Below are 17,560 nucleotides of genomic sequence, written 5' to 3'. Positions count from 1 at the left end.
ACCCCATAGATTTTCTATAGGGTTAAGGTCAGGCGAGTTTGCTGGCCAATTAAGAACAGGGATACCATGGTCCTTAAACCAGGTACTGGTAGCTTTGGCATTGTGTGCAGGTGCCAAGTCCTGTTGGAAAATGAAATCTGCATCTCCATAAAGTTGGTCAGCAGCAAGAAGCATGAAGTGCTCTAAAACTTCCTGGTAGACGGCTGTGTTGACCTTGGACCTCAGAAAACACAGCGGACCAACACCAGCAGAAGACATGGCACCCCGAACCATCTCTGACTTTGGAAACTTTCCACTTGACTTCAAGCAACGTGGATTATGTGCCTCTCCTCTCTTCCTCCAGACTCTGGGACCTTGATTTCCAAAGCAAATGCAAAATGTACTTTAATCAGAGAACATAACTTTGGACCAATCAGCAGCAGTCCTTTAGCCCAGGCAAGACGCTGTGTCTTGTTCAAGAGTGGCTTGACACAAGGAATGCGACAGCTGAAACCCATGTCTTGTATACGTCTGTGCGTGGTGGTTCTTGAAGCACTGACTCCAGCTACAGTCCACTTTTTGTGAATCTCCCCCACATTTTTGAATGGGTTTTGTTTCACAATCCTCTCCAGGGTGCGGTTATCCCTATTGCTTGTACACTTTTTTCTACCACATCTTTTCCTTCCCTTCGCCTCTCTATTAATGTGCTTGGACACAGAGCTCTGTGAACAGCCAGCCTCTTTAGCTATGACCTTTTGTGTCTTGCCCTCCTTGTGCAAGGTGTCAATGGTCGTCTTTTGGACAGCTGTCAAGTCAGCAGTCTCCCCCATGATTGTGTAGCCTACATAACTAGACTGGGAGACAATTTAAAGGCCTTTGCATGTGTTTTGAGTTAATTAGCTAATTAGGGTGTGGCACCAGGTGTCTTCAATATTTAACCTTTTCACAATATTCAAGTTTTCTGAGATACTGAATTTGAGGTTTTCATTAGTTGTCAGTTATAATCATCAAAATTAAAAGAAATAAACACTTGAAATATATCACTCTGTGTGGAATGAATGTATACATTATACAAGTTTCACTCTTTGAATGGAAATACTGAAATAAATCAACTTTTTGATGATATTCTAATTTTATGACCAGCACCTGTATACAGCTAGATGTCATATGGAAGCACTTACCGAAATCTTCGTCATTGACCATGTAGTTCTTCCTTCATAAACGCAGGCACTTACTAAAAAACAACAGACCAAAGGCTAACGTCAACGGGCGTAACTTTATTCAGAACACCGCCATATTAAGTAATGCCCCTGACTTGCGGTCTGCAAAATACGCTCTTTCATTTTGCCTATCCCTAAGGACAATTTTGCTGTGATGCACAAGGTGATGTGTCCCAATCTAAAATGGAGATTGAATTTCTCTTTTCATTATTGTAGTTACACATTACAATCCATACATAGTTTATTGTATTTGTTCCTAAATTCTATTATTCTCATTGACCCATACAAATTAACAATTGCCTTGAAACAGGAATGTTTAAAAAATGCTGACAAAAGCTGCCACTGTCTAACAGCATCAGTATTCTGTTTATCGTGGATCCATATCAAGGTCATTTCTTGAACAATCATGGGACAAAATCACCAAATGAATATTTCTATCATGTAGAATAGTGACTGGAGGGGGTAACAACCCATAACAATGTAGGGACTTCACTTTTACAAGATACTGACAATACCCCAATAACTCAAGCAGGCACATAAAGAGTATGCAGCTTAGGAAATGTTATAATGTTATAAGCTTTTACATATTTACACCGTTGAAAGATAAACACCACTGGAAAGAACCACCATGGGTTTCGCAATATGAACGTAATGTATAATTCTGTCACCGGTATATCCTTTCCAAATCTAAAAAATAATTAGATGAGGGAAAAAGACAGTCAAGTACTAGTGACATAATGTCTTTATTTCTGCAGAGTAGATCTACACAATACATTTAATTTCACTTCATAATGTCTTTATTTCTGCAGAGTAGATCTACAGAATACATTTAATTTCACTTCACAATGTTTACAGTACAACATAATACGCTACTGAGAACAAATTCAGGTTCTCATATCCAAAGGTTCCCCTTTGATTTTTAAGGAATAAAATTATAATGATTTGCATGTCACTGAAACACTACAACGCATGGAACGTACGTGATTTGACACGCCCTAAAGTCGTCCAAGTGACGATGTCACGTAATTTTACGTTAGGCTGCCGCTCCGGTTTCCTGGCGGAGAAGATGGCGGCTCCTGGACCAGGGGAGTATTTTAGCGTCGGGAGCCATGTCTCTTGTCTCACCTGCTTGGGCCAGCGTCTGCAAGGAGAGGTGGTGGCTTTCGATTATCAGTCCAAGATGTTGACTCTGAGTATCCTTTCTTTATTTTAGGAAACCATTGATTTAATCATTGGCCTCTCTTTGCCTGCAAGGGCCTGTGTAGGGTAACGGACATATGTCAAATAGTGATCCGCGCAGGCGTAATTAGCTAGCTAGCTAGTACTGTACGTTAAGAGCCAAATTGCTTAGCTAGCTTTGTCCCCCGTGAAATGTTTTTTTGAAGATACTATTCATTAGGATTCTATATGACTGTCTAAAGCTCCTGGATCTCTACATTTGGATAATGTTGCTGGAGTTTTGCTCAGAGCGCTAAGTTATTTTACGTGTTCTGGTTGTACAGTGACAACGTAGAATCACATACAATATTTCTAGCTATATCGAATTGCTAGTCCTTGTCTTTCTATGTATGTACATGGTCACTCTTTGGCAGATCCTAGTGTGCCATCATGGTTGGCAGATTCACTGCCTATAATATTTCTATCTATATATATTACATATCATTGGTTAAGTATATGTCTGTCTTAATGGCTTGCTGACCAGTGTATATGTTTTTTGACATGAACAGGTAACACTGATCCGTATGTATTGTCCCCACTAAAGTAGCCCCCCGGTTGATTGCACAACTTTTACGTACATTTCGATGGTATTGTAATGACAACACATTTGTTTGCCCTCTGTGATAATGTGAACTACAGTTAAGTTAGCATGCTAATTTTTTTTAAAGAACTAACTAACGCTAATGACGTGAACTTGCTTTTAGAAAGTCAGAAGCTGTCACATGGATAACTAGGCATGTTAGGTAGCTAAGCTAGCTACTGTGTAGTTCATTTAGGTATGTGTGTCTTGTATATTGATGAAACATGCCGTTCCTGCCACTTAGCAACAAGTTAGCTATAAGCTAATCCAAATGGCCAACTACGTGTATATAGCTCCAGAACACCATTGCCTTGGTCCAAGTCGCTCCTAGCTGGCTAAAGAAATCTGTAAAAATATGCTGTTTCTGAAGTCAATGCCAACTTTTTCTGTGGGTTGGCGTGGGACCACACAAACTACTTTTTAATTCACTATTCATTGTTTTTTTTGTTTCTTGTAGTTGTACCAGTTGATTTAGCTAGATTGGAGCAGTAATTTGGCACACAGCTTCTGGGTTGAATAGGACCCAGACTGGTTATGAAAAAACATGTGACATACTGTAAAGAACTAGGCAAGTGGTTAGTAACAAAGCAAGTAAAACAGTTTTATCCACATTGCTGTATCATGTGATTGTTGGTTTTTGTCGATAAATGACTGAATTAGTATCCAATTGTTTGACGACCTTTCAAAGATGTACCTTCAGGAAAATGTGCGTAGTGTATTTTCAGCATTTGTGCATTGACCAGGCTAGGGCCTACTGTATTGTAATGGACAAACCATCTCTACTTTCAGTTTCTTATGCTGTTCATTCATTCATTCATTTATGCTGTTCGTTACTCTGAGTCATACCTGTTAACCTTTAGATGTGTGTTTTCATTCATTGTCATGCTACAACCTAGGACATGTTTACGTGTGGCTACAGTAGGTGGCAGCATTACCCGTTGTCATTCCAGCTGATAGACTCCTGCCACTGAATAACAGCACAACCCTGTCTAGGCACTTCCAGTGTAAGAGCTGTCTTGTCACATTTTATGAAAACTACCAACACAAGTTGGAATTTTGAATGAACTTTATTTAAATATGCCTTACTTGTTGTCCACTGATTTGTCAACTTAATCCAAGACACATTTTCAGAGACAAAATCATAAAATGGGTGCTTTAGATTGTTATCCCAACTTTCAACAATTCTGGTCTGTATGGTTCTGCTTGTATGTCTGGTTTGGTTTTTCAAACAGCAGAGGGAATGAACTTATGCTTCCTTCTGTTTGGGAGGAATGTACTTGTTTGACTGATTAACTTTTTGTCTCTTATCTCCCGTGTTTGAAACTGCTAAATAGAAATACAAGCCGAGGGCCCGATATACAGGCCAGCAAGCCAAATGGTTGGGTCACTACTGCTTGCTTTGGGCATTTTATATAGGTAATTGCCAAAAGTCAAACAACAGTCCAAAGGCATTAAAATGTACTTTTATTCAGCGTTCTGGCTTGTAAAGCGAATTTCCTCAGGCAGCATGTTTCAGACTGATTTTCCATGGTCTGTTTAGGTAAGCCAGCCCCAGCATTGCTTTTGTTTTACAACAGCTGAAGTGTCTTGCTCTTGGAAAGTAACAACTCCTCAGACTACTGATATTGTGCATTTTACCTTTTGATTCAAGTCCTGTTTTAATGGTGACAAACACATTCTAATCCTCCTGATAATGGAAACAAATGTTTCCGCTGTCAGTAACATGGAGAAGAGAATTAGGCACTGTTGGTCAAGCAACCCCCCCCAAAAATTTGCCTTTGAAGGACCATTCCATCTAAATTGTCACAAAAACTGAAACTGCACACCTACTTTGCCCAAAGAAGATGAATGACTTCAATATATACATGTCCTTTTAGCTAAGGTAATTTCATTGCAGTGAATTTTCTTGTTGACTGACCAATGGTATGTTTTAACTGTTCTACTATATACTTACTAAGTGAATCCTCCATGTTTGTCAATCTGTGATTATTTGAACATCACTGTTTAGTAGCCACATTTTTGGATACTTCTAGTCTACATTGTAAATAAAACATGAACTGCCTCGGTTACTAGGACTACAACTGTTTGTGAGAATGCTACCACTATGCATTGATTACCACTATAGTTTTGTTTTTATACCTTGACCTGAGTTCCTCCTAGAATGTGCTCCCTCCAGTGGAAAGCCTAACCTCAACGACGTCATCCTGATCAATTTAGCCTATGTTTCTGAAGTGGACATAATACGTGACCGCACTGAAACTCCTCCTCCTCTAGCATCACTGAATGTTAGCAAGGTAAGCACTTGTCTGACAAACGATGCATCTTTTAAATCTGGAACTGGTAGACCGTTCCACTGCTTTTCTAGTATTTTACGCTCTTAATTTCTCTACTTAAATTAGGGACTAATTTAGCCTAACGATTCTGGATGGCTGTATTGTTATTGTGTTGAACAGCACACTAGCACTTGTCCAGACTTCATTTGAAACTATTTATATAGCCCTTCAAGATGGATGTCGGTTGACTTAAAATGCTCTCAATTCTTGTTTTAATTTTGTCACCAGTTGGTTGAGTGCTGCCTTCTCCAATCCTATTCTTTTGCTTCTTGTAATTTTTCTCCCAGCTTGCCAATCGAGCACGGTCAGAGAAGGAGGACAAGTTGTCCCAAGCTTATGCAATCAGTGCTGGGGTTTCTTTGGAGGGCCAGCAGCTATTCCAGACTATTCACAAAACGTAAAATCTTATCAATTTCTATTCAATAATGTTAATGTTTCATTTAGAATATTACTGGAAAACGTTGTGAAGCAGTTTATGTAGACTTGTCGGCACCAGTTCAATGACTTTAAACACTGTAATATTTCCAGATGTTGATCTAATGTCTGCTGTGTTCTGTAGTATCAAAGACTGTAAATGGCAGGAGAAGAATATAATTGTGATGGACGATGTCGTAATCACACCGCCTTACCAGGCTGATAACTGCAAAGGCAAAGAAGGAAGCGCTTTAAGTCATGTACGCAAAATAGTGAGTATATTACTTACCCATTACTAATAAAAATTATTTATTTTTATTTGTTTTAGATCTGTAATTGTGATACCTTTTTATTCTGAAAAAAATATCACAAAGTTTAAGGGAATGTAAAAGAATTGCCTGATTCACATTGGTATAATGACAATTCTACCTGGAAGTTCATACATCTCAAATTGTTTTCCACTGCCATTTCCTTATAGGTTGAGAAACATTTTAGAGATGTGGAAAGTCAGAAGTCCATGCCACGTTCACAAGCACAGCAAACACAGAAGGACTCCACTTTATCTTCTTGAGTCGGCGCAGGGGAGTATGGGTCGGGCCAGCCAGGAAAGGCAGCACTGCAGCGGCCAGGCGGGCGGCCCAGTGGGCAGTTTATCCTCACTGCCGGACGAGGTTGCCATTCCTAGCCCATGGTGTCAGAGACCAGGAAGAACTGGCGCTGAGGAGCCCTGGGTCCAGAAGATCAAAAAACCATTTATGAAAATGATGACAAAAAAAGAGAGGAAAAGAGTTAATCTTAAATTAGACTTTATAAAAATAATTTAAAACATGAACCATAAAGCAACCATAGTTTTCCTAAACTAACTTCATTGTCTCATTCATTCTTCCCTCCCCTTCACCTATTCATCCTTTCATTCATCATCCCTCCTTCCTTTCTTCCCAGTGGCTTTTCTTCTCTACTTCCCTTCCTTTGCCTTCAATTTCATTTCAAAAAGAGAAAAATAGAGCAGTCAGAAAAGCTTATAAGCTTTATTTTCTGTCATTGTTTTCTTTTTTTGCTGTATCCATGTTCTACAAGTGTCTGTTTTTCTGTATTTTAAACAAAATGTGACTTGAAATGCCACACTTTAAAGACATTTTCTAAAATAAAAGTAGTAAAAATTCTGACTGTAATACTGTAATTTTGATAGCTTTTTCAGAACAAGGAAAATATCTACATTTTGAAATATCCAAAAGGCAAATAATAGATTTCTTGTTGGTAGGGATTTTGTTTTTACAAACCTGTGGGTTATGGAAGATTGTAGAATGTCACATTCTTGGTATAAGACAGGTCACAGTAGGCCTAGACTTGTGAAACCTGATCAACCACTGGAACCTGTTTGACTCACATTTGCTTTAACATGAAGGGAAATAATGTGTACAATCACAAGATTTTTTTTCCACAAGTTGCAGTAGGCTAATGTTTAATCTTGACTTTTCTCCATGCTCATGGTCATACCTGGCATCCCAGTGGGACACTTAACCACTTTCCTGCTATCCAGTTAACTAATTCGTTAGTGGTATTTGTGCCATATTAGGATAAACGGCCTATCACATATGAGCTATGTTCAAGTGGCCAATCCCATAATTTGCCTAAAACACAATTCGAATATCTGGTGGTCTTCGGTGTACTGTAGTGTTATTGAATACTTGTTTTTCAAGGGTGGTCCTGTCCATGTGTAATTGTATTTCTATACTACATTTTGCTCCTTGTTGATTTTCCTTTGTCTAGTAATCAATTTTATTCCAGAGTTCTGCTCTCCTGGAATCCCTGGACATTCAGGTAATTATTTTTATTTAGGGTTGTTCCTGTCACCCTGCTGTGTTTGCTGCTCTAAAGGATTATTGAGTGACATGCATTTCATGGGTTCAGTCTAAATTATTAATGTAATGGAGCTGTGTACGTTTTAAACAGATGTCTGTCAATATGACAAACTCAAGGTAATGTGAAGTCATTTCCACGGGTACCTGCTGGTATAATGGGACGATTGATAGTGTAAAGGACTTAGTCACTAACTAGACACCCGATTGAACTAGACTGCATGGGCTTTATTTTTTTAACCTTCATCCAGGAAGTGGCTTATGTTGATGTAGTCTCTAGGCCGCTACCTGCAGAACATGTACACCACTGCATCCTGGGTTTGATTCCAGCCCATTGCTATTTAGGTGCACTGTGTTTTCCACTTTCAATTAATACAATTTCACAAAATGTCTCCTGGAAAAAAGGAAAACAACTTCCAGGAAGTCATGGACTCTTGAGATGTTTTTAATGTTCCATTAATTTACAAGACTGAGTACTTGAAAATCAATGTATGCCTTTTTTGATGGTAAATTACCTTACATTTAAATAATGTTCTTGGATTTATATTGGGGCAAATACAAATCCCTACTTTGGGTGCTCATACAAAAATGGCTACATCTGACATTAGCTGAAGCTTTATCTGTTTTACTTGTATTTGTGTTCAGCAACAGCATCAAATGTGAACTGTACACATTACAATTTTTACCATATTTGGTACTGAATTTCTCAGTTTATAAAACGAAACCAACAACATCTTTCACTGACATTCTGGGGATCCAGTTTGGGATTAGTGTGAAAATAAAGCACCCAGTGACTTGATACATCTGACTCAGATTGACAAATGAGAGTATTAGGAGAGTTTCGTTATGGTGGGAGGTACATGCTCTTTTGCCTGTTGTCATCCCTATTTCCAGTGCAGGACCTTTCAAGATGTATCCCGATCGCTGCTTGCATCAAGCCTCAGACCTGGCGGACAGTAAGTTTTGTGCCCTTTCCCTCGTCCCTCATACCTCCTGGAGCATAGTGATAACAGGCTCTATGAGTTTCAGGGTGACTCCATCACTGTGCTCAGAACGCCATATATCCTTGTGATTTTACGAAATCATCTGCAGCCAAAGGTAAATGCTAAATACTTGATTATACAGTTTGTACATACACTGCTCAACAAAAATTTAAGGGAACACAATCATCACAGTAAAACGCCAAGTCCAATTTACACCAATGAAACTTCAAGGATAGGTAGAAGCATAAGCGATTGTGAATCGGTGTCACCTGTTTCGGTGCTAATGAAAGTGACAACAGGTGCAATGGAGAGGCAACAGAGACAACCCCAAAAAAGGGAATGGTTTTGCAAGTTGTGGCCAAAGACGATTGCGCTCCTTATCTTTCCTGACTGACTCTTCTATAGTTATGCTAGTGTCCTTGTCACTACTGGTAGCATGAGGTGGGACCTGCAGCCCATTCAGTTTGCCCAGGTAGTCCCAACTCCTCCAGGGTGGCACATCCTTCTATGCCGTCGCAAGGTTTGCTGTGTCTCCCAATTGTCTCAAGAGCATTGAGAAGATACCAGGAGACTGGCCATTACACGAGGAGAGATGGACAGGGTCTTAGAAGGGCAATCAACCCAGCAGCAGGACCAGTATCTGCTTCTTTGTGCAAGGAGGAGCAGGAAGATCCCTGCCAGAGCCCTACAAATCGACCACCAGCAGGTTACTGGTGTGCATGTTTCTGGCCAAACTGTCAGAAACAGACTCCATGAGGGCCCGGCGTCCTCTAGTGGGACCAGTGCTCACAGCCCAGCACCGTGCAGCTCGATTAGCATTCGAAAGAGAACACCAGAATTGGCAGGCTTGCCATTGGTGCCCCGTTCTCTACCCAGGTGAGAGCAGGATCACACTGAGCACTTGTGAAAGAGTCTGGAGACAGCATGGTGGATGTTATGCTGCCTGCAACGTCATCCAGCATGACCAGCTTGGCGGTGGGTCAGTGATGGTCTAGGGAGGCATATCCTTGGAGGGTCGCACAGACCTCGTGCTAGCCAACGGTACCCTGACTGCTGTTAAGTACCAGGATGAAATCCTCAGACCTTATGCTGGTGCAGTGGGCCCTGGGTTCCTCCTGATGCAGGACAATGCCTGGCCAGAGTGTGTAGGCAGTTCCTGGATGACGAAGGCATTGATGCCATTGACTGGTCCTCACATTCCCCAGACCTGAATTGAATTGAGAACCTCTTGGACGTTGTGTATCGGTGCATCCGATGCCGCCAAGTAACTGCACAGACTTCCCAGGAGCTCACTGATGCACTGATCCAGGTTTGGGAGGAGATCCCCCAGGACACCGTCCTCCGTCTCATCAGGAGCATGATCAGATGTTGTCGGGAGTACATACAGGCACGTGGGGGCCATACACACTACTGAGTCACATTATGAGTTGCTGTGATAAAATTCATGCAATTTGGAATAGCCTGTGATTTCAATTGTTTACTTTGATCTTCGGTGTGAGTTTGGAAAAAAGATAATAATAATAAATTGGTTGATGATTTTTGTTTCCACTGACCGTTGTAACATGTTTTTTTGTAACATCAAGATTTTGATCTTTAATATATTTCGTTCATCCAATGTGTGATTTAAGTGTTTTTGAGCAGTGTATTTCTAAAGGCTGTTTATCAGGCAGTCTTTAAACAGTTCATTTGTTACCATTTTATAACATTGTGTCTGGGATTTATTTACACTTTGTCACATTGTTCATTAATGAGGTAATTTCTCAAACTGCATTTTATTTAGATTTCAAGTCCTATAATCGCTCCTTCCTGGAGATTACACTTGAGGTACAACCGGCTGCAGCCTGTCTCCTGCTGGAGCTTCATCTGGACAAGAACCTCCTGGAAATGTTGGACATCATGGGCCTGGAGCAGACTGTTAATCTTTGGAAGCTGGACCTCAACCACTACCACCTCTGGATGTTGGAGCTGTTGTCCCACCTCAAACACCAGGTGGATGTTTCAATATTGTCTTCCGTTTGTCAGCAACTATTGTAGCTGTGCAGGGGTGTAGCACAACATTCTGGGCCCTGTACATAGGTGGTCTCTGAGGGCCCCTCCCCTCTTTATTCAAGATTCAAAAATGTTCATGGGCTCCTCTACATGTTAGGGCCCTATATACAATTAGTACCCCTTCTCCCCCTGGTCCAACACCAATGCATGGGTACAATGTGATTTAACAGAAGGGGCGTCTACCAGGCTGCTGTCTCTGGTATGGCCAATGTGAGAGACCATGCTATGAGTTTCCACTTAAGTCATTTGACAGAATACTATTCCTATAGGGTGCAGTTCTAGTGACCAGGTCCAGTAGACCTGTAGATAGTGAATTGGATGCCAAATACATGACCGACCTACAACTTGTCTTTATAGGGAAGATTGTATTGAAGGAAGCTAATAGCTATGAGGACATTTTTATGTAGACTCACAGCCTACTTTGTGAGGGTATACTGGCGTGGCTGACTGATGTCAGCTCAGTTAGCATTTATTTTTATTATGATGTGTCAGAAATTCTCTGAATTCTACTACAAACTGCACTTTCTGAGGCTTTCTAAAAGCTCTGTAGCTAGTTTGAAACACAAAACTTCTAATTAAATCCATTTTAATTAAATCCATATACAGTACATAAAATGCCAGCAAAACAAACAGAGCAAAGTTGATTTGAAATCATTCAATTCAGGAAGAGATTTTAATTTAAAAAGTTTTTGAAATGCCTAGGTTTTCTTATTGACAAATCATTGAAGATTAATGCCACTTTTTCAGTGTTAATGAAATGTCAGTTTATTTCCTGAATTGACGGATTAAAAAACAAAACAAAAAAAAACCACCTACCCAGGAACAGAGTAAGGACAAAAAAACTGCTAACATTATCTAATGGCTACATTCGGATCATCCACCCTTCTCTTGGACTGTATTGGATTGAAGTGTATTCCGATTCTCGTCAATACTGAGTGTGCTGTTATGCATGCCAACCTGGGTTTTACTCTGCTGCAGTTTAGAGCTGAAATTACCCATAAACAACAAGATTTACACCTGAATGACATTCAATGCCTGTCACATCAGTTTAACCAATGGAGGCCCATGTATTTTTTGCAGAAGCAAAGTTGTACTGGAGAATAAAGAACTGCACTGATATACAAAAATCAGCCCATCCATCACCTTCCCTTCCAGTCACAAGGGGATCCAATGAACCCATCAACTTGAGGGGCACTCAGTGATACATGTTTCAAATTCAAGTAATAAAACTAACAAGTTCCCACAGTCATTTTCCAAGACATCCTTGGTAAGTGTTCAACATTTTATTTGGTATTTAACGTAAAAAATATCAAATGTGTATAGCCTAATTTTGCACGTCTTAGGCACCTTAAAGTGAAATTAAGGCCATTTATTTGGGTAATGTTTTAATAAAAAATAAAAAAGATACATACACACACAAATATACACATGAAAATATTTTTTTGCCCCCAAATAAACCATTACTATCCAAATAAATTACTTCAGTTCAACTTTCAGGTGCCTATTACTTTTGCACAGTACTGTAATGTATATAAAAAAAGAGATTGCTGAAACTCAAAATATTTTGTTGCATGTTGGGATAGCACTTTGTGGAGCGAAGCATTTATCTATTAGCCCCACACCCTTAATTATTTCTGCTCCCTCAGCTTTGGAACACTTGGGAATATGGTAGGGGCATGCATGGACAAAGGGAGGGGGGAAGGGATATTTGGGATTCAATAAAAGCACACACATAGCTTTCAGAAAAGGATGAGCATCGAGTCACAACAATATCCTGCTGGATGTGGGAACCGGCTCATCTAAGGGTCCGAAGAGACTGTGGATGAGTCTCCCATCGTAACCTTGTAGTGCACTAAGTAAGGTATAGGATGCAATTTGGAATGGATGCAGATACATTAGTCCAAAGTTGAGGTAATGGCCTGTTGTGAAATCCCTTGAACAGCCACGGCATCCACTGCATGAAAGACTGAATGTTCCTTTCCACTCAGGCATCAGTAGCCAGAATCAGCACAGCCCCGAATATACCCACATTATGCCCCATCAGCTTCAACTGGTTCCAGAACTCTACATGGCACGTCTTATGCCAATAGCCCAGGTTACCGTCGATAAAGAGCAGAACGAGGGGGAGAACGACAGCCAGGACCTGAGAGGCCAAGCGGACGTAACAGCCAGAGAGGAAGGACAGTGCCAGAGTCCCAAACAGGAGTCCCATCAGCATTAGTGTAATCTCCCCACCAGGGACGTGGTTCAGGTAAGCCATCCTGTCCTCTTTACTGTGCTGGAGTGAGTAGACCTGGTGGAGGTTACACAACATTGTATTGGCGTGTTATTTATCGATTTAGGCTGCATGTAAACACCCCATCTTTTTACACCTTTATTTGCCCATGTAAGCCGATTGAGAACCAACTGTAATTTGCAATTGTCATTCATCCGCTTTACAGTGACATTTGGTTGCTTATACTTCTGCAGGGATTTCAGTTCCCTCGCTCACTACTAATATGTTTAGCATAAATGTCCTGACACTATTCTAAAAGGAAAGGTTTGCTATTTTGGAACCTGGGGCCTTTTTTCAGATTATATAGCATAATCCTGGACTGTAGAGACATTTTAGTATTTTTTTTTTTTTTTTTTACAGAAGCCTTTCCAAGCTACAATGGAAGTGAATGGGGCAACCAATACAGTGTTCGAGAATGATATATTCAGTTTTCCAAACCTATATTGATATGTCTCTATGTTCTCTGTGCCAAAACAAGCATTGTTTCAATAGTTATCGCTGTTTATTCTTTCTGGAAAATGTATAAGCAGCTGCTGTATGGATGAATCTGTCTGTGAGGAGGCTGTATCCGTTACTGGCTTTGTTTACAGAACTGTTCCTCACGTTAGCTAGTATAAACTACTAGCTCAAACAAAAATGCAACAAGTTGTATTAGCTGCTAGTAAACCGACGTGAATCTGTCTGCAAGGAGGATTTATCTGGCAACCGGGTTTGTTTACAAAACTGTAGTTCACATTAGGAGTGGGATTTATTGCTTGATGTGTCCGTGGATGAGGCGGAATCGGGTTTCATGTGTGCAACAGTTGGCATTGACTTTCAAGCTCACATCAACCTTCCACGTCCCCAAACATACTGGAGGCAGAGGTCGGAGGGACCAAACGGACAACTCTCAATTCTGTAAGTAGGCATGTAATAGCTATTTGGATAATTCTGACTTAAGTCCCGTTCTGCATGAATTGTATGGGGAGGTACTGAAATTATTACTACTACGGAGCATTGGCACGATTTTCATACTGTTGGGAACGGCCAAGTCAGTTATTTTCCCTGACTGATTACATTCCGGAATGATGACTTGTCTTCTAGACAATTAGCTAGATTTGTTTTTATTAACATAATAGGGGACTGCACATTCTTGAAATTGTGCTTGTTGCTAGCTAGTAAACTCCAATGAGGTTAGCATCTTAGTTCAGCTGTTTGAAAACAGCTCCATGCTGTTAGCTCCAGTGCGGAAGTTAACAGATGTTGTGAGGTAGTGCATTGTTTACAAAAAAAAGTGAAAAAAAAAAGTGAACTGAATTAATTTGAACAAGGATGATGCTAGATAATCTGTAAATAGGCCCCAGGTTAAAAAAAATAGTGCATTTTTCCTTTAAGGAACAATGTAGGCTTCCTTGTTTTTCTAGGTTTTACAGTACATTATTTCAAGGTTAGAGAATTATCTTCGCAGAGCTTCTTAAGTCAACACTAGCTATATCACTGAAGTAGGTACATTCTCTTACCATACAGATGAGGTAGACTCCTATAAAGACCTGTCCAGTTGATTGTAGCGATTTAGTGCGATGTTTCTGTCTATACACCTCCCCTGCACCGCTGGCTAGCACCAGGAAACCTCCGATGACAGCCAGTGCTCTGGAGTACATCCTTACCTAAAGGGGCACACAAGACATGGTCAGTTGGGCTAGTAATTTGCAAATAAATCCTAAAATTACCTGTTTATTTAATTAGCAACCTACTGGTTTCACACAGCATTCAGTACTCACCTTTAGCCAGTCACTATAGTGTACTTGTTCACCGATATAAGATGCATAAGTGCTGATCCCTAACTGCATGGCAGCCCCCAGAGCAAACCATCTCCTCTTCACGCCAAAGGACATGAAACTGGCGCACAGCACTGATGCGCCCATGTCAAAGTACAGGTAGGGAATCTGGATGTCAGGTTTCCTAGTTGTGACAAGAACAGAACATTCATTATAACATTGAATTACAAGCATTGATAACGTAGTTAAGAACACCGGTTACTCCGTATGGTTTGTTATGCCACAAAGTACTGGAGACTCCTACAGATAAATAGACTCCTACAGGCTAAATGAAAGAGTGGCATAGTCGCATATAATTAGGTCCCCCGAAATATAACCAGGGCCAGATGTTTTATTGACAGCCCAGGAAGTAATTAACATTACCATACTTCAAGACTATTCAAAATGTGTTTTGTAGAGTTTCTCTACACAAACGAATGAGCCCGCTCACAAAGGTGTACAGTACAATATTAAGTCGATCTGTCAATAAAGTAAACCAGCCCTTGATTTTAATCTGTTGGTTAACTTTAGCCAAAAACCGTTGGTCTGACTAACGTTTCCAAAAGTATTCAGCTGTTTTAACGTTAACTAAATATTTACGCTCTTACCTTTTTACATCTGCTCTCTCGGCAAACAGCATCAGCATTGTGAAACAGTTCCAGAAACCGAATCTAGTTAAAATAAACGCTCCAAACTGACAGAAAAGCCGGAACACTTGCCTACTGCTAGGGGCAGCCATGATTGTTACTACTGTGCCAGCAGTATGCAAATCATAGAGAATGATAGAGGCCCACTAGTGGCAAAAACAGTTTAGCTAGTTTCAAACTTTTTTTGTCACCCGGGGGAAAGTAGGGCTCTGAAAGATTTGGAAAGTCAAAAGGCAATACATTTTATCTGCATACATGTCAACTACATATTGCTCCACATAGCTGTTTTTAACTGAATGCTAATTTTCTTTATGAACGGTTCATCCCGAAGATTTGTGTACTTAACATTTGTTAGGTACCATAATATTATGTTGTGAAAATGCCCATGGGATAAATAACTATTTAATGTCCCGAGCATGCTGAACTCTATGAGATTAAGGAGATATGTAATCATTCAATAGAAGTAAGAAACTATATCCAAGTCCTCGACCTACTCCTCATCTCAAAATAACCCAGAATGCACTGCCCCGGCCACTGACAATGTAAGTTAACCTAAACGGGGTTTCATATGATTCTAATGACAATTCTAAACACCACAAATAGGACACTGCTGCTCCTTACAGACGAAACGTTTTGTGTCATGGTCAAATTTCGTCACGAGGGATCCAGCAAATTAAGTGGCATTTCCCATCCAGTTAATTATATGGAAAGGGTTGAGGTCCTCAAATGGCACAGCCCGTGCGCTCGGACTCCAAGACGGGAATTGTGTAGGTATGTGTCCTCTATCTATTTCGGTGGGTCTAACACCCGCTAACACTTCACAACTTCCGGTCTAGAATGTTCTATATTTTTCAAAGTAAAAGTCGACCATAACGCGTAAATATGGTCAAAATTCATTATTGCATTCAATGAATAAACAATACACTACTCGGCCTAGTTTATTTAAATTACCAATGACAGTGACTTGGCTTCTTTTATGCTCTGACGTTTACTGTTTCTACTGTGACTTTCATTGGTCTCAATGCTGCCATCTATTGTTTAAAAGGAATGATTACGGGGGAAAAAAAGTTATTTAGAGAACAGGAATCAAGCAAAATGTACTCCAGCTCAGTGGATCCCTAATTCTAGGTCGCATTGGCTAAGTCAGGGCGATTGATTGACAGGGGGGATTTTATTAAAATTAAAGAACGCATTAATTTATGGTGGACTAAATGTGCCATAATATGAAATAAATGTATAAATAATTAAATACTTACATATATAAATAAATACACATTTGCATTGTGTACACTTATGATTCGTCCAAATTAAATAGACATTTCATTTGCATAGTGTGAAGTTGTGCTTCATCCAAATGCAATGGGGTGGGACCTAACCCCTTTGATAGAGCTGTCTTCATTGGACTGTGTGTTTTATGCTTGGAACACTGTGATTGGACACTTAAGAACAAACTATCAGACAGTCCTGTCAATCAAGTAGCACACAAACAAATTTCAGTGTTTCCTTGTCAGGTATGGATACAAAATTGGGCCGGTTGGGGAACCAGTGAACCAGATCATTTATGTTGTTGGCATGGGGCCTGTTTTCAGTTACTGTCATCGCGGCCACGGCATGATCGGTGGAGGACCGGAAAAGTGTATGTGCCCTTGGTTCTACCAGGCTGCCAGCACATTCCTCTAGCTCAATAGTAGGCGTAAGCATTTACAAATCATGTCTTAGAGACATGTTGTGTATCCATTGTGTATCCATAACGGACAAGGAAACAGTCGAACTTGTTTGCTACTTGATTGACAGCGATCATCGTAGTTTGCACTCGTGTCCAATCACAGTGTTCCAAGAATAAAACACTGCAGTCCAATGAGGACACTTCTATCAAATGGGTTAAGTCCCTCCCCACCGTATTTGGATGATGTGTAACTTCACACCATCCAAATGAAATGTCTACTGCATTTAGACAAGGCATTAGTCTATACAATGCAAATGCAATGTGTATACATTTATTTATACATTGTATTATGTATTTGTATATTTAATTGTTTGCTTATCTGCACAATCCAAATGCAATCTGGGGGTGGGACTTTCAGTTTGATTGAGGTGTTTCCATTCAATTACATTGGTGCACACTGAGAACAATGTCACTGGACACTTGTCACACTTGAACAACCTGTATTAACCCAGCCTTATTGTGGCCAGCCTAAGGCACACCT

At 40.3% G+C, this 17,560-nt stretch overlaps 2 protein-coding genes across 2 annotated transcripts; one reads left to right on the top strand and one right to left on the bottom strand.

Annotated features, from left to right (window-relative positions):
- The first annotated feature begins 2,226 nt into the window (after positions 1 to 2,226).
- Positions 2,227 to 7,483, top strand: lsm12b (LSM12 homolog b). The gene is made up of 5 exons (XM_010888675.4): positions 2,227 to 2,392; positions 5,158 to 5,291; positions 5,618 to 5,727; positions 5,890 to 6,016; positions 6,223 to 7,483. Exons 1-5 carry the CDS (start codon positions 2,266 to 2,268, stop codon positions 6,313 to 6,315), a joined length of 591 nt encoding a protein of 196 aa, XP_010886977.1. The 5' UTR covers positions 2,227 to 2,265; the 3' UTR covers positions 6,316 to 7,483.
- Positions 7,484 to 11,876: 4,393 nt separating this feature from the next.
- tmem101 (transmembrane protein 101) lies at positions 11,877 to 15,450 on the bottom strand. The gene is made up of 4 exons (XM_010888671.3): positions 15,315 to 15,450; positions 14,671 to 14,851; positions 14,410 to 14,556; positions 11,877 to 12,928 (listed from the first exon to the last, which is right to left on the bottom strand). Exons 1-4 carry the CDS (start codon positions 15,443 to 15,445, stop codon positions 12,620 to 12,622), a joined length of 768 nt encoding a protein of 255 aa, XP_010886973.1. The 5' UTR covers positions 15,446 to 15,450; the 3' UTR covers positions 11,877 to 12,619.
- Positions 15,451 to 17,560: the final 2,110 nt, after the last annotated feature.

Source organism: Esox lucius, chromosome 5 (assembly GCF_011004845.1).
Source record: "Esox lucius isolate fEsoLuc1 chromosome 5, fEsoLuc1.pri, whole genome shotgun sequence".
Lineage (NCBI taxonomy): Eukaryota > Metazoa > Chordata > Actinopteri > Esociformes > Esocidae > Esox > Esox lucius.
This window is presented reverse-complemented; position numbering and strand designations above follow the sequence as displayed.

Coding starts and splice junctions, on each gene's coding strand:
- lsm12b (XM_010888675.4), top strand. CDS start 2,266: ATGGCGGCTCCTGGACCAGGGGAGTATTTTAGCGTCGGGAGCCATGTC. Junction 5,292..5,617: donor CATCACTGAATGTTAGCAAG/GTAAGCACTTGT, acceptor TTTTTCTCCCAG/CTTGCCAATCGAGCACGGTC. Junction 5,728..5,889: donor TTCCAGACTATTCACAAAAC/GTAAAATCTTAT, acceptor TGTGTTCTGTAG/TATCAAAGACTGTAAATGGC.
- tmem101 (XM_010888671.3), bottom strand. CDS start 15,445: ATGGCTGCCCCTAGCAGTAGGCAAGTGTTCCGGCTTTTCTGTCAGTTT. Junction 14,852..15,314: donor GAGAGAGCAGATGTAAAAAG/GTAAGAGCGTAA, acceptor TGTCACAACTAG/GAAACCTGACATCCAGATTC. Junction 14,557..14,670: donor ACTATAGTGACTGGCTAAAG/GTGAGTACTGAA, acceptor GTGCCCCTTTAG/GTAAGGATGTACTCCAGAGC.